The 13,743-nt window shown below is 41.4% G+C and overlaps 1 protein-coding gene across 6 annotated transcripts in view; it reads right to left on the bottom strand.

Moving 5' to 3' along the window:
* ttll3 (tubulin tyrosine ligase-like family, member 3) overlaps positions 1–13,743 on the bottom strand; it is a 106,722-nt gene that overhangs the window by 7,577 nt on the left and 85,402 nt on the right. For 5 of the 6 annotated variants that reach the window (XM_059944699.1, XM_059944701.1, XM_059944702.1 and 2 more), the window contains 2 exons: positions 11,743–11,986; positions 3,726–4,161 (listed from right to left, as the gene is read on the bottom strand). In XM_059944699.1, coding sequence (XP_059800682.1) covers positions 3,726–4,161; positions 11,743–11,986 — 680 coding nt within the window. Of the gene's footprint in view, positions 1–94; positions 419–3,725; positions 4,162–11,742; positions 11,987–13,743 lie in introns of all 6 variants that reach the window. The other variant, XR_009506875.1, reaches the window with a different exon arrangement.

The raw sequence follows: 13,743 nt of genomic DNA, 5'->3' as shown, positions 1-13,743 counted from the left end.
TCAAACAGGCCAGAGTTTCCTCAATCTGTGGAACGGTCTGTAGGTCAGAGACTGTATGTCTGTTCAGTGTCCAATAATCAACACACATTCATACCTTCCCATTCTTCTTCCTCACTATGGGTGATGAATAGGGAGTCTTCGACTCAGTGATAATTCCAGCTTCAGTTTCAGCAGATGTAGCCAAGCATCATCCACCTCCACTGATGGTAACCATCGAGACCTCTCTTTGACAGGAGTATCTTCTGTCACCTTGGAGTAGCCCACATCGAACTCGTCAGTAGAAAAGGCATTCAAGCTTGAACATCTTCTCCGTTAGTTTCCTTCTCCATTCCTTGTGTACCAGGGAGTTACCAAAATTAAACGACTTTGCTGTTAACTTTCCCAATCCAGGACACTGTCTCTCTCCCAGTTTTCTCACCTGAAAACAAGACATTACAGTCACTTGAAAAAGATGTGCCATTGGCATCCCATGTATGAGGGTGACCTTTCTCTCTGAGGATCACAGTCATCCTGATTGCATGGACAGCTGAGGTTTCTGCAGTTCATGTCTCACCAGTATTCCAGCAGGTAAGCGTGACTGTTCTCCATGATCCTCAGGAGGGCCTTGGAATTGGGCATTTGGGGAATTTGGTGTTTCCCTTCACTCGAGCTACTTCCTCAGGATGTAACAGGATGGTTTGGGCTGGGTGTACCACACAGTCCCTCATTTCTGCTTGCACCTTTTCAAAAGCAGCTCTGAACACCAAGTGAATGGAGAAGGTTTTCAAAAAATTCTCTCCATTTCTCTTTGCATGCTCCCATGAGTCTTCCCACAATGGGAAAATTTGTTCCCACAATAATGGAAGCTTCCCTTTTCCAACTAGATCAGGACACAGCAACAATAATGTATCAAGGTGTCAGCTACTCCAATATCTGCTTCCAAAAACTCCAGTTTCAATGACAAGTAACCATCCTATGGGTAATCATCAGTACTAAGGCCACAGATTTCTAGGGCACTAAGTGCTGTCAATGGTAAACGTGTCAAATACCAGTTGTAAAAGGATCTGTGGAGTAGAGTAACCTGAGAAGCTGTATAGAGCATGGTTCTTGCATACGGTGCATATATCCTTGATGCATATGGATACACCTGAGCTTGTCCCACAATGCCTTCAAGAATAGAGTGTTGCACTTTTGTGTTTTCCTTGATACATTGATTGGAATATGTTCCCCTTGAAATGACAGGCCGTTCCCTTACTCAGTCTCTCTGAAGTTTCCTGACTTCCTTTTCTGTTTAAGTAACCGTCGGGTTACTTTCCAAAGGTTTTCCTGTCCCTCACACTCCTGCTTGAAATGTCCATCCTCACCACAATTGTAACAGAAAATACTGGTTGCTTCCTTCATCAAGAGACCTCTGTCCTATCAGTGGGTCCAGCTTCCTATTGGCCTTGTCATGCATGGTGGCAGCACTAGCCGACATCAACCAAGATACCCTGGTGTACAGGTTTGCCACTGCATCCTGCAAACCCCACTCATGTGGCATCAGGGGTAGCTTCAGCAACAGAGGCTACTACTGAGGACTTTGCCCTGATGAGGAGGCCTCCCACTTCTCCTTCGTATTTTCCTCCTCTCTGACTTCTCTGATCAGCTCAACAAACGAGGGAGGGGAACATATCTTATGTGTTATTTGAATGCTCAAAGCAATCATATTACGTGACCACATACCCTGTTCCATTCTTAATTTATTTATCTCAGCCAATTGAATGGCCGCTTTACACTGCAAGCAAAGCAGCAGTCTCTCCAGCCTGAGAATTTAGGCTCCTCCTTCTCCTGGAATCTATGACTAAACCTCATCATAAGTGCTGCTGGGCTGTCCGTTGTGCCAAAAACATTTTTTAATGTTTGTATGTAGCCCATGGACATGAATGATGGGTTTTCTGCCTTTGGGCACCTCACTGGACCTTCTAGACTCTCTACCAGTCACTGTTCTTTTCATATCGTCTGAACACAGCCACTGATGCAGTAACTGAGATGTCTGCTCTTCCCAGGTCTCACTCTTCTTCCCCATCGGGTGTGGGCTTGACTCCAGAGAACACTCCCGGTCTATAATAACTTTGGTATTCTGCAGTTACACCTTGGCATTTATTGACCAGTGATATAATTGCTAAAGCCAACTCAGAGTTTCCATCAACCGCCGAATGACCTACTTGACATTTCACATCAGACCACTCCTTTCCCTCACTTCACAGAAACAAGAACAACTTGTTTTTAAGGTCTTCACCCTCAGCTACATTCTCACCCCCCCCCCCCCGCCTTCTCTAATAATATAGACTGCTCTTGCCTCACCTCTCTGGGTTCTCCTAATGTATTGGGCAGCACAACTTCAGTTACGTCACTGCTAGTCTGGACTAACACAGCATCCCTACCAGTTGATTGATCAAAACACTGTAAACCAGTGCAACTTGTCCCAATACTTCTACAGAACTCAGCCCTCCAAGTTACAGTTCTTTGAGGCTTCAAATACCCACCCTGCTCAGAACACAAGCATTATTTGAGAATAACCACCATGAATCGCACCAAACCCTAATCCCTGCGGCATCCATGATAAATTATCTTGATCACTTACCTCAACACTAGTTTAACAACTGGTTTGAACACACAAATTGCTTAATCGATCCTAAAACAGCATCCACACAGCATCTGAAAACCACCACAAAATGTAACCCTCTCACCAGGGCACATAAACACACTCCGCTAATTAGCAATCTCTGTTAACAGCCATGTGACTCAGGTGAGAAAGCTACCTTTCATAAACAATATATGTCTAGTATATAGTAAATATGATTTGGGGAACATTAGGAATTCCAATTTAAGGAACCTCAATTTGAGTAAATACTACTCATATTGATTATTGATCGGCAAGAAATAATAGATCGTGCACTGTACAGAATTATAAAGAAAGTATATTTATCAATATCAGATTTATCAAACAGTTAATAGGAAAAAGAAAAGAGCTCATTACAATTAAACTAGTATAAATGTGCATACAACATTGGAGCTCAAATCGTAATCAGATTTTTTTTTGCTGAAATGTGACACTCCTCTCTCCACTGATGTTGTCTGACCTATTTCCAGCATTTTTTAAACACAAGAGATTCTGCAGATGCTGGAAATCTAAAGCAACACACACAAAATGCTGGAATTCAGCAGGTTGGGCAGCATCTATGGAAATGAATAAACAGTTAATGTTTTGGGCTGAGTCCCTTCATGAAGACTGGAAAGGAAGAGGGGAGATGCCTAAATAAAAAAAGTGCGGGGAGGGGAAGGATAGCTAGAAGGTGATAGGTGAAGCCAGGTGGGTGGGAATGGTAAAGGACTGGAAAATAAGGAATCCGATAGGAGAGTGAACCATAGGAGAAAGGAAGGGGGGAGGGACACCAGGGAAGGTGATAGGCAGGTGTAGAAAAGCTGTAAGAAGCCAGAATGGGGAAATTCTTCTTCAAGAGGGAATGGGAAGGGAAAACATCACAGGAAGTTGGAGAAATCAATGTTCATGCCATCAGGTTAGAGGCTGCCTAGACAATATGAGGTGTTGCTTCTCCAACCTAAGAGTGGCCTCAACATGACTGAAAAGGAGGCCATGGACTAATGTAACAGGAATGGGAATTGGAATGAAAATGGTTGGCCACATTCCAGATTTCCAGCATCTTTTGCCTCTAGGTCATGTTTTGCTGCATATTTTACATTACCTGTTTATACAACAGCTCAAACTGTCCTGTGCCACATGTCTTCTCAAGCTTGCGATCGATAACAACTTTAATAGTGTCCTCTTGGACACTGCTGCACAATGCCGCTGTCACTGGCGTTGAGGGCGACATGGTGGGGCTACAATTAATTTCAATCAGCCATGGGTTGAAGTCCTCCCCTAACAGGAAATCAGCTCCATACAATTCGAAACTGTTTTTCCGAGGTTTCACAATGTCCTGCATTATCTGCATGGTATTTATAATTGCCTTCTTCATGCCAGGGGAGATGATATCCTCCCAGGTATTTGTAAAACCACATTGATTCAAGTATTCCTTGAACTGGTTACTGGACCATATATTATCTTTAGGAACTAAAGGGTGGCGACTGGAGGAGGCCACATAATGTTTTTGGATTGAGTTATTACACAAGTGAATCGATCTAAAGGATACAAAGAGAAATATGTTAGTTGCTATGAGATGGATTGGAGTTATTTGCATGCTGTTATCTAAAGGGAATCACATAACAGTTTATCATATGATCTTTGCTGGTCCTTAGTAAATTATTAATATATTTACCTTAAATTGGTTGGAACCCCTGTTGAATGCTTAAGATTTTAGGTAATTTATAGACAGGTGATACTGAACAGATCATTTCAATATGAAGCAAAATTGAAGAGATTAATTATTGCTATCTCATTACAACCATCAATAAGGAAATACAGGAGCCTGAAGAAACACACTCAACATTTCAGGAACAGCTTCTTCACCTCTGCCATCAGACTTGTGAACAGAAAATGAAAAAATGAACATTACCTCATGATTCTTGTCCTCATTTTGCACTTAGTTATTTGTTATATAGGTTTCTGTTTGTAACTTACAGTCTATTTTATGCATTGCAATGCTCTGCTGCAAAATGACAACATATTTCAGTGGTAATAAACCTTATTTTAATTCTGAATCCAAAACATTTTGACAGCTGAAAACAGGACAATCCATTTTGCACACATGTACACTGTCAAAGAGCAAAATGTAATTTCTTTATAATAGATCATAAAATATGTTAATACTTCCCGAGAACTTTTCACTACAGAATCCTTGAGACCAACATCAATTTACATAACCGTAAAATTGACCAAATCATTTGGCAAATATGAAAGATATTTAACAAGCTTCTTCAAAATGGATAAATAAGAAATAGAAATTGTACCACTGGACTAATTTTTGCACATGTTGACAACTTGAGTAATATAGAAACTGCTGGAAGAACTCAGCATTGGTGGAAGGAGGAAAATTGTCAATGTGTACAGGAGGCCACAGGGTTGAAGGAAATACATGTCAACCTTTGCCTCACCTAGAAGGACGATTTAAGTCCCTGGATGATGATGAGCAATTTCAACCAAGGACATAAACTCGAATAATCGCATTATCAAGATTGCCGATTACATGATAGTGGTGGGGCTCATCACCAACAACGATGAGACATCCTACAGAGAGGAGGTGGAAGAACTCAAAGCCCGGTGCAAGGCAAATAACTTCTTTTCTAATGTCAATAAGCCTTGCACCACTCACACCCCCATTTACAGTGGCAACACAGCTGTGGAAATTGCAAGCAATTTCAAAGTCCTGTGAGTGTACATAACACAAAATCTCTCATCATCTCAGAACACATTCTACACAGTGAAGAAAGCTTGTCAATGCCTCTGTTTTCTGAGGAGGCTGAAGAGAGCTGGACTTTACACGTCATCGATACTCATGTCTGTCTACAGATGCCCAGTAGAGAGCATCCTGACAGGCTGTAGCACTGCATGGTAGAGAAAGAGCACTGTGTTGATCAAAAAGACATTACTATGGTAGTCAAAACTTCCCAATGCATCACCAGCACCAGCCTACCCATTATCAAGGACATGTATACAGAAAGGAGCTGAAAAAGGGCCAGTAACCTCACGAAGGATCCAACCCACCCCATTCGTGGAGTGTTTGTTCCACTCCCGTCAGGGATGAGTCTTCGTAGTATCCACACCAGGGCAGTTACTTTCCCCAAGCAGTAAGGCTGATCACACCTCCGTCCACCAACCCAGCCACTACTCTGTCAGTCATCTTGTAATAAGTCTTCAATAAATATAAATACATAAGATAGCTTATATACATGGATTGACTGTATGTCCATAAAGTGACGTAAAGTCATCTTATAACCATAAGGTGACACTAGTCACCAATCATCATATGACTGACTAGTGCCTAGTGACACATTATGGATGTACAATCAATGTATATAAGCTATCTTATGTATTTATCTTTATTGTTATTTATTATTATTGTTTTCTTTATCTTTTGTGGGGGGGTTTTTGTGTTCCATCAGAGCCAGAGTAACAATTATTTCATTCTGCTTTATACTTGTGTTCAGGAAATTACATTAAAGAATCTTGAATAAAGGAGGAGGTGCTAGGACAAGATCTGCTACATCTGCTACGAGAGCAGTGGGACGTGCCAGTGGCCAGGGTGAGGAGTAATGAGCAGAACGGGGAGCCATAGAAGGAGTGGTCCCTGCAGAAGACAGAAACGGATGGGGAGGAGAAGATATGGATAGTGCTGGGATCACGCTGAAGCTAGCAGAAATGACGAGGGATGTGGAGATTCATAGGATGAAAGACAAGAGCCAGGGAATCTCTGGGAGAAGGTGTAGTGAGAGCAGAAGTATAGGAAGCAGAGGAGATGTGACATCAGGTTCTATCAACCACAACCCAAAGGAAGCACACTTACTGAAAAAGAAGACATTTCAGATGTTCTGGTACAGAAAAAACTCATCTTGAGAGGAAAATCAGCAGCAATGGGGAAACTGAGAGAAAGGAATTGCATCCTTACAGGGTGGGAAGAGATGGAGTTGTAGTCCAAGTAGCTATGGGGGTCAGTGGGTTTACAGTAAATATCATGGATAGTTTGTCTCCTTTCAAGGAGACAGTGAGATTTAGAGAAGGAACAGAAGTGTCAGGTATGGTCCACGTCACTTACGTACTTTGTTAATAAATTTACTTTGAAACTTTTGAATTTAAGAACAGGGTAGAAGTTGGAGGCAAAGGTGATAAAATGAATGAATTCTGCACATGCAGATTAGGAAAGTGGTACCAGAGAAGGTTTGGAAAAGGGACTGTTCTAAAAGATGGGTATAGTTCCAATGAGGATGCCAATAGGTACACCTTTGATTTGTAGAAAGTGAGAAGAGTCAACAGAGAAGGTGATTAAAGTAAGAACAAGTTCAGACTGGCAGATAAGAGTGTTGGTGAAGTAAAGCTGGTTAGGTCTTTGTTGTAGAAAGAAGTGGAGGGCTTTTAAACCTTCCTGATGCATGCTAGAGGTATATAAGGACCATTATGAAGGTGAAGTTTTGGAGATTGTCCAAGTAATGAAGGGCATGTGAGGTGTCCCAAACAGAGAAGCCCCTCTTTCTAGAGTATAGAGCTTGATTTTAAGTCCGGCTGTGGTATGTGACAAAGCACATGGTGTTTCTACAGAGAGAGGTAATGCCACCTCTCATTAGTATACCAGTTACCAACATAAGCCCATAAGACATAGGAGTGGAATTAGGTGATTTGGCTCATCACAACAGCTCTGCCATTCCATCATGTTTGATTTATTATCCTTTTCAACCGCATTCTCCTGCCTTCTCATAACTTTTGACATGGTTACGAAACAAGAACTTCTCAGTCAAAATAGTTGGGACTCATGAGGAAGCGGCTACAGTACTGTGCAAAAATCTTAGCTGCATGTCAAAAAACTCTGCAAAGTTAAGATGCATTCACAAGTGAATTGAAGTTTCTAAATATTTGAAAAATTACTATAAAAAGTAAACTAAATCAAATTAATATTTGGTGTGTGCACCCTTCTTTGCTTTTAAAACTGTATCAATTCTCTTTGGTACACTGCAAGTCAGTTTTATAAGAAAATCAGCTGGTAGGTTGTTCCAAGCATCTTGAAGAACTTGATACACTTCTTCTGCAGACTTTGGTGGTCTTGTATTATTCTGTTTCTCCAGGTAATCCCGATAATGGATTGGGATTCATCAATAATCCTGAGATCAGGGCTCCATAGAGGCCATACCATCCAAAACCATATAAAACAAATCTAATGTGCCTAAAACTTTTGCACAGTATTGTATGTTACCATTAAAACTCAGTGACAAGAGGTGACAACTGGGAGGCTCCAGGGGTACAAACCTCAGCCCGAGATTGATGGCAGTCTGGGTAAACCCAGGGCAGAGGAAGCCTTAGTCTTCCATCTGATACCCGAGATAACTCTCTCTTAGCCCACAAGGCAGCTAGGAAATTTCTGGTATTTTAACGATTGTGATCAATGAACCATATCTGGTGATTTACAAAGTATCCCAGTGAGCTGGACCAGATAGTTACACCATTTCAATTTAAAATTGCCGTCAATCAAACTTGGTCAGGTAAGAAGAAGTAAGCCTCACTATCAATATTAACAGCATATTAAAGCCAAGGCATATTTTTAGTAGTATGATATGGAGGGTAACAATGCAATGATTTGTATTGCCAAATAATTGTATGGTTAGATTTTTTTCACAGCAACTAAATGTTTACCAATATTAACAAAACTTAAGACTCACAGGTATTGCTGTTTCAAGGGCAAATAAAGAGAGGGTACAGGTGTTTATTTTCCTATCATGTGTCTCACAACAAAGCAAAATTAACCCACGCAGGAAATGATATAAAAAAACAGCTTACAGTACTGTAGAAAAATCTTAGGCACCCTAGCCATACATCTCCAAGACTTTTCCACAGTACTGTATGCCTTTTTTTTGTTTGTCAGTATTTTTAGGAATGAATCCAATGAACACATGAATTGCTATGATCTCTCAGACTGTGGATTAAAAGCAGGTAAGTCAGGTTAACCTCAGATCAATTTTTGGCTAAAATGGATGTAATAGGCTTCCTTTGAGGGACTAGGAAATGGCAGACAAACTAAATAAGTATTTTGCATTAGTCTTCACTGTGGAAGACACTAGTAGTATGGTAGAAGTTCCAGGTGTTAGGGGTGATGAAGTGTGTGAAGTTACCATTACTATGGAGAAGGTTCTTTGGAAACTGAAAGGTCTGAAGGTAGATAAATCATCTGGACCAGATAGTGAAGACCCCAGGGTTCTGAAAGAAATGGCTGAAGAGATTGTGGAGTTAAGATGGCACCAAATGGCGGCCTCTTCAAGTTCATCTGCATAAACAGCTTACATTCCTCTCTTTCTTTTTTTCCTTTTTCCTCAAAGTAGCTGGGGTTCTATTGAGGCCCCTGATCTGCAATGGCAGTCAAACCTGCATGGAAGGTGTGCAGTGTAATCCTGAGGACAAACGTTTCCAGGCTGGTGGCACCATGGGAGAAGGAACATCAGGGTTTTGCAGCGGCGGATGCTGCGGATGGAGGTTTCTGTAGTTGAAAGATACCTAACTATATACCTTTCTCTCTCTCTCTGGTGGGGAGACTTTGCTACTGGTTCTTGAGTCAGAGAAGCTCGGGATAAAACGCGATGCAGCAGACTGTAATGTTGTAACAGCAACTGTTTGTTAGTCTCCCCTTTCACTGTGAAATGGTAATACTTCTGTCGCAAACAAGAGAAAATCTGCAGATGCTGGAATTACAAGCTACACACATTGCCAAAGGATTTTGGCCCGAAACATCGACAGTCCCCTTTTCCACTATGCTGCCTGGTCTCCAGCGCTTTGTGTGTGTTCTCTGTCCCGTCAGTGAGAGAGACAGCCTGTGACATGTCGAACTGTTGGGTGAGCAATAGTTTTTGTTGACTGCAGATCACAGTCTCTCTTTGGGGACTTTGCTATGGCTTGTTGGGTGGTGGATGCTGAAGTTTTTTGCTGAAACGGAGGTTGATGGTTTCTGCTGCTTGCGCAGGGGAGGGATTTGGGGCTTTGGGGTTCTGATGTTTTGGTGTTCTGTTTTTGGTGGATGCCTGTGAAAACCGAGTATTTCAGGTTGCATACTGTCCACATTCTCGGATAATAACCAGAACCATGGAACCTTTAGAAGCAATCACTCACTAGATTCTGGAAGACTGGAAAATTGCAAATTCGTAAGGCCAGTGATGTTGTGGGGGTGGAACTGGACTCTCTGACGGTGGTGTCTGAAAAGAGGATGCTGTCCAAGTTGCATGCCATCTTGGAAAATGTCTCCCATCCACTCCATAATGTACTGGTTAGGCACAGGAGTACATTCAGCCAGAGACTCATTCCACCGAGATGTAACACTGAACGTCATTCCTACCTGTGGCCATCAAACTTTACAACTCCTCCCTAGGAGTGCCAGACACCCTGAGCCAATAGGCTGGTCCTGGACTTACTTCCACTTGGCATGATTGACTTATTATTATTTAATTATTTATGGTTTTATATTGCTATATTTATTCACTATTCTTGGTTGGTGCGGCTGTAACAAAACCCAGTTTCCCTCGGGATCAATAAAGTATGTCTGTCTGTCTGTTTGTCAAATGTCACCCTATGTGTCCATGGAAGACAGGCAGAAGAAAAGAAATCATAGGCTAGTTAGTCTGACCTGGGCAGATGTCAGAGTCAATTGTAAAGGATGTGGTTTCGGGGCACCTGGAGATAGATAATAAAATAGGCCAGAGTCAGCATGGTTTCCTCAAGGGAAAATCTTGCTTGACCAATCGTTGAAATTCTTTGAAGAAATAACAAGCAAGATAGACAAAGGAGAATCAGTTGATGTTGTGTACTTGGATTTTCAGAAGACTTCTGACAAGGTGCCACACATGAAGCTGCCTAACAAGCTACATGAAAACTCTATCATGGGTAAAGCAGTGACTGATTGGCAGGAGGCAAAATGTGTGAATAAAAGGAGTCTTTTCTGGCTGGCTGCCAGTGACTAGTGGTCTACAGAGGTCTGTGTTGGGACCAATTCTTTTTACACTATATGTCAATGATTTGGATGATGGAATTGACAACTATGTTGCAAAGTTTTCTGGGGCAGGTAGTTTTAAGGAAGTAGAGAGGCTACAGAACTACTTGAATGGGCAAAGAATTGGCAGTTGGAAAAAAGTGTCGGGAAGTATAAGGTCACGCACTTTGGTCGAAGAATCTGAGGCACAAGGGGACTTGGGAGTTCCTGTGCAGGATTCCCTAAAGGTTAATTTGCAGATTGAGTCTGTGGTGCAGAAGGCAAATGGGACATTAGCACTCATTTCAAGAGGACTAGAATATAAAAGCAAGGATGTAATGTTGAAACTTTATTAATCACTGATTGGGCCTTGCTTGGTGTATTGTGAGCAGTTTTGGACACATATCTTAGAAAGGATGTGGTGAAACTGCAGGGAGTTCAAAGGACGTTCAAAAAATGGTTCCAGGATTGAATGTCTTATCATGTGAAGAGTGTCTGATGGCTCTGGGCCTGTATTCACTAGAATTTATAAGAATGAGGACTGACTTCATTGAAACTAATCGAATAGTGAAAGGCCTTGATAAAGTGGATGTGAAGAGGATGATTCCTGTGGTGAGGGAGTCTCAGAGACACAGCTTCAGAATAGAGGGATGCCCTTTTAGAATGGAAATGAGGAGGAATTTCCTTAGCAGAGAGTGGTGAATCTGTGGAACTCATTGCCAGACAGCTGTGGAGGACAAGTCTTTATATATATTTAAGGCAGAGGTTGATAGATTCTTGATCTGTCAGGGTATGAAGGATTATGAGGGGCAAGAGATTGGGGCTGAGAGGAAAAATGGATCTGCTGTGATGAAATGGCAGAGCAGACTCGATGGACCAAATGGCCTAATTCTGCTCCTACATCTCATGGTCTTCAGGTCTTTTGTGTTGTTAAGTCTTATGTTTCCATCTAGTGATTATATGCCTTTGGAAGAAAGAGAAATGTTATTCATATCTTGCATCCAATTTGACTAAAGGATCAACTCATAATCCATTCTTTTGCAGTCAAAATAACATTCTAAGGTGATTTATTATTCAAAATGCATGCTATAATGTAACATATACATACGTGTCCAGATTCTCCAAGGAGAATGCTTGGGTTGAAAAGCGCAGGTAACAGTCCTTGTAGAACCAGATAGTCACAGGATTCCAGTCTGTTACTAGGAACCACTGGCGCATGTCAAATTTTGTCCCATAAATAAGCAATGGGTGTTCAATGTATTTCTGCACTACCCATTTGCCATCTGCAATGAAAGTTGGCTGGCCGTAAACTAGTTTCATGATCTGCTCCAATCGGTCCATGCAAGTGATCCCTGCAGAGATAGGCAAAGAATAATCTGTCATTCCATCTTACTGTTACCAAGAATCAGAAAACCTTCGTGTCACAGTAAGATGAAATACACTGAGGAGTCGACTATTAATACAAACTTGAAGAACATGCTGTAAGATATTCATAATATCTGTAACACAACAGCAGCCATTTGTGCCATTGTGTCTATGCTGGATACATTATAGTTCCATTATTCCTACTCCCCTGTTCCTCACCTGTAGCCCTGTAAATTATTTTCTTTTTAAATAATTATTGATGAAATTATTTATTTATAATTTATTACTGAAACTGTTTTTACTACCACTTCTGGTATTCCAGATCCAATAAATTGTATTAAAAGTAAGTAAACTTTTCTCTTTTTTTATGATGACAAGGCCCTTTTAATGTGAAATGCTGCAAGTCTGACTCACTGACTTATTGGTGGATGGTTGTGGAGCTGCATGGTCCTTTAATGTGAAATACTGCAGGTCTGACTCATTGATGTATTGGTGGATGGTAGGGGAGCCGCTTGTCCTCGGCTGTAGTGAGGACCAGGCCTTGCGCCGTGGTGTCCTGTTTGCAGGAGAGAGGCGTTGGAGTTGGTACTCCGCTGCAGGCAGTGTGGCACAATGTTTCAGATGGAGTCGGTGCCACCCCTCTCCCTATGTTTGCTTGTCAGAAGGCAAGCCATATTGATTTTAACTGCAGATTGCTGTAACATTCATGGACTCAGGTTCCTTGAATATATATATTTTTTGTGTGACTCTATTTTACTGATATCTTATAAATGTTTGCTGCCTCGTATGTGCTATATGTACCTTGCACTATGTATGACTGTTGGTGCTCTGTTTTTGCACCTTGGCCCAGGAGTAATGCTATCTTGTTTGGCTGTAATCATGGGTTTACATGTATGGTTGAATGACAATTAAACTTGATCTTGAACTCATGCTGCCTCTGGTTCATTTTCCTGTCATAACTTTATGCCTTCAGATTAATAGGCTTTCTACCACAGGAAACAACGTATTTTCATTCCCTCTGTCAACATATCCATTTGAGCTCCTCTTATCTTTTTCCTTAATCTCTGCTTTTGTAAGTTTAATGTCAAGGCCCTCCGCTTTCTCATGCCGTACTAGTAAAACCTCTTCTGACTTTTCATTAAGGATTTGTTGTTTTAATAATATTGAACACGACAAATGGAAGCATTTTAATCTCCAAATAAGAGCATTGCAGCATATTATACTATAAGCAAGTCGGTTTTAATCTCAGTCTTAAAGGATGTGAATTGGAAGAAGCCAACCTTCCCATTTGTAAATGGTTGGTTAGTCATTTAAATATTATTAAAAAAAACAGTGGACCTCAAACTTAATCACTATTTTGATTCTAATCATGATGGCTAAATTTCCCAGTTATCAGGATTCTTGTCAGCTAAAGGAGGTGATGCACCATCAATAACTCACTCTGAGACGTAAGGCGAGATATCAGCTTTTATTGACTGGAAGTAGGAACAAACAGTGAGTGACCACCATACTACATCCTGGAGACTGAGAGGCCGGGTTCAGGCCTTGATCGCCTTTATACAGGGGTCTGTGGGAGGAGCCACAGGAGCAGTCAGCAGGGGGAGTGTCCAGACAGGCATATGTAGTTCACCACAGGAGGTGAGGACCCATGGAAGTAAATTCCTATTCATATAGTCATCAGGTCCCAATTTCCTACTATACCATCTGTCACTGTAAGGTACTGCCTCCAATCCTTCCAGTCTCT

Source organism: Hypanus sabinus, chromosome 19 (genome assembly GCF_030144855.1).
Source record: "Hypanus sabinus isolate sHypSab1 chromosome 19, sHypSab1.hap1, whole genome shotgun sequence".
NCBI lineage: Eukaryota > Metazoa > Chordata > Chondrichthyes > Myliobatiformes > Dasyatidae > Hypanus > Hypanus sabinus.
Note: the sequence above shows the minus strand (reverse complement) of the source record. Positions and strands in the feature narration are given on the sequence as shown.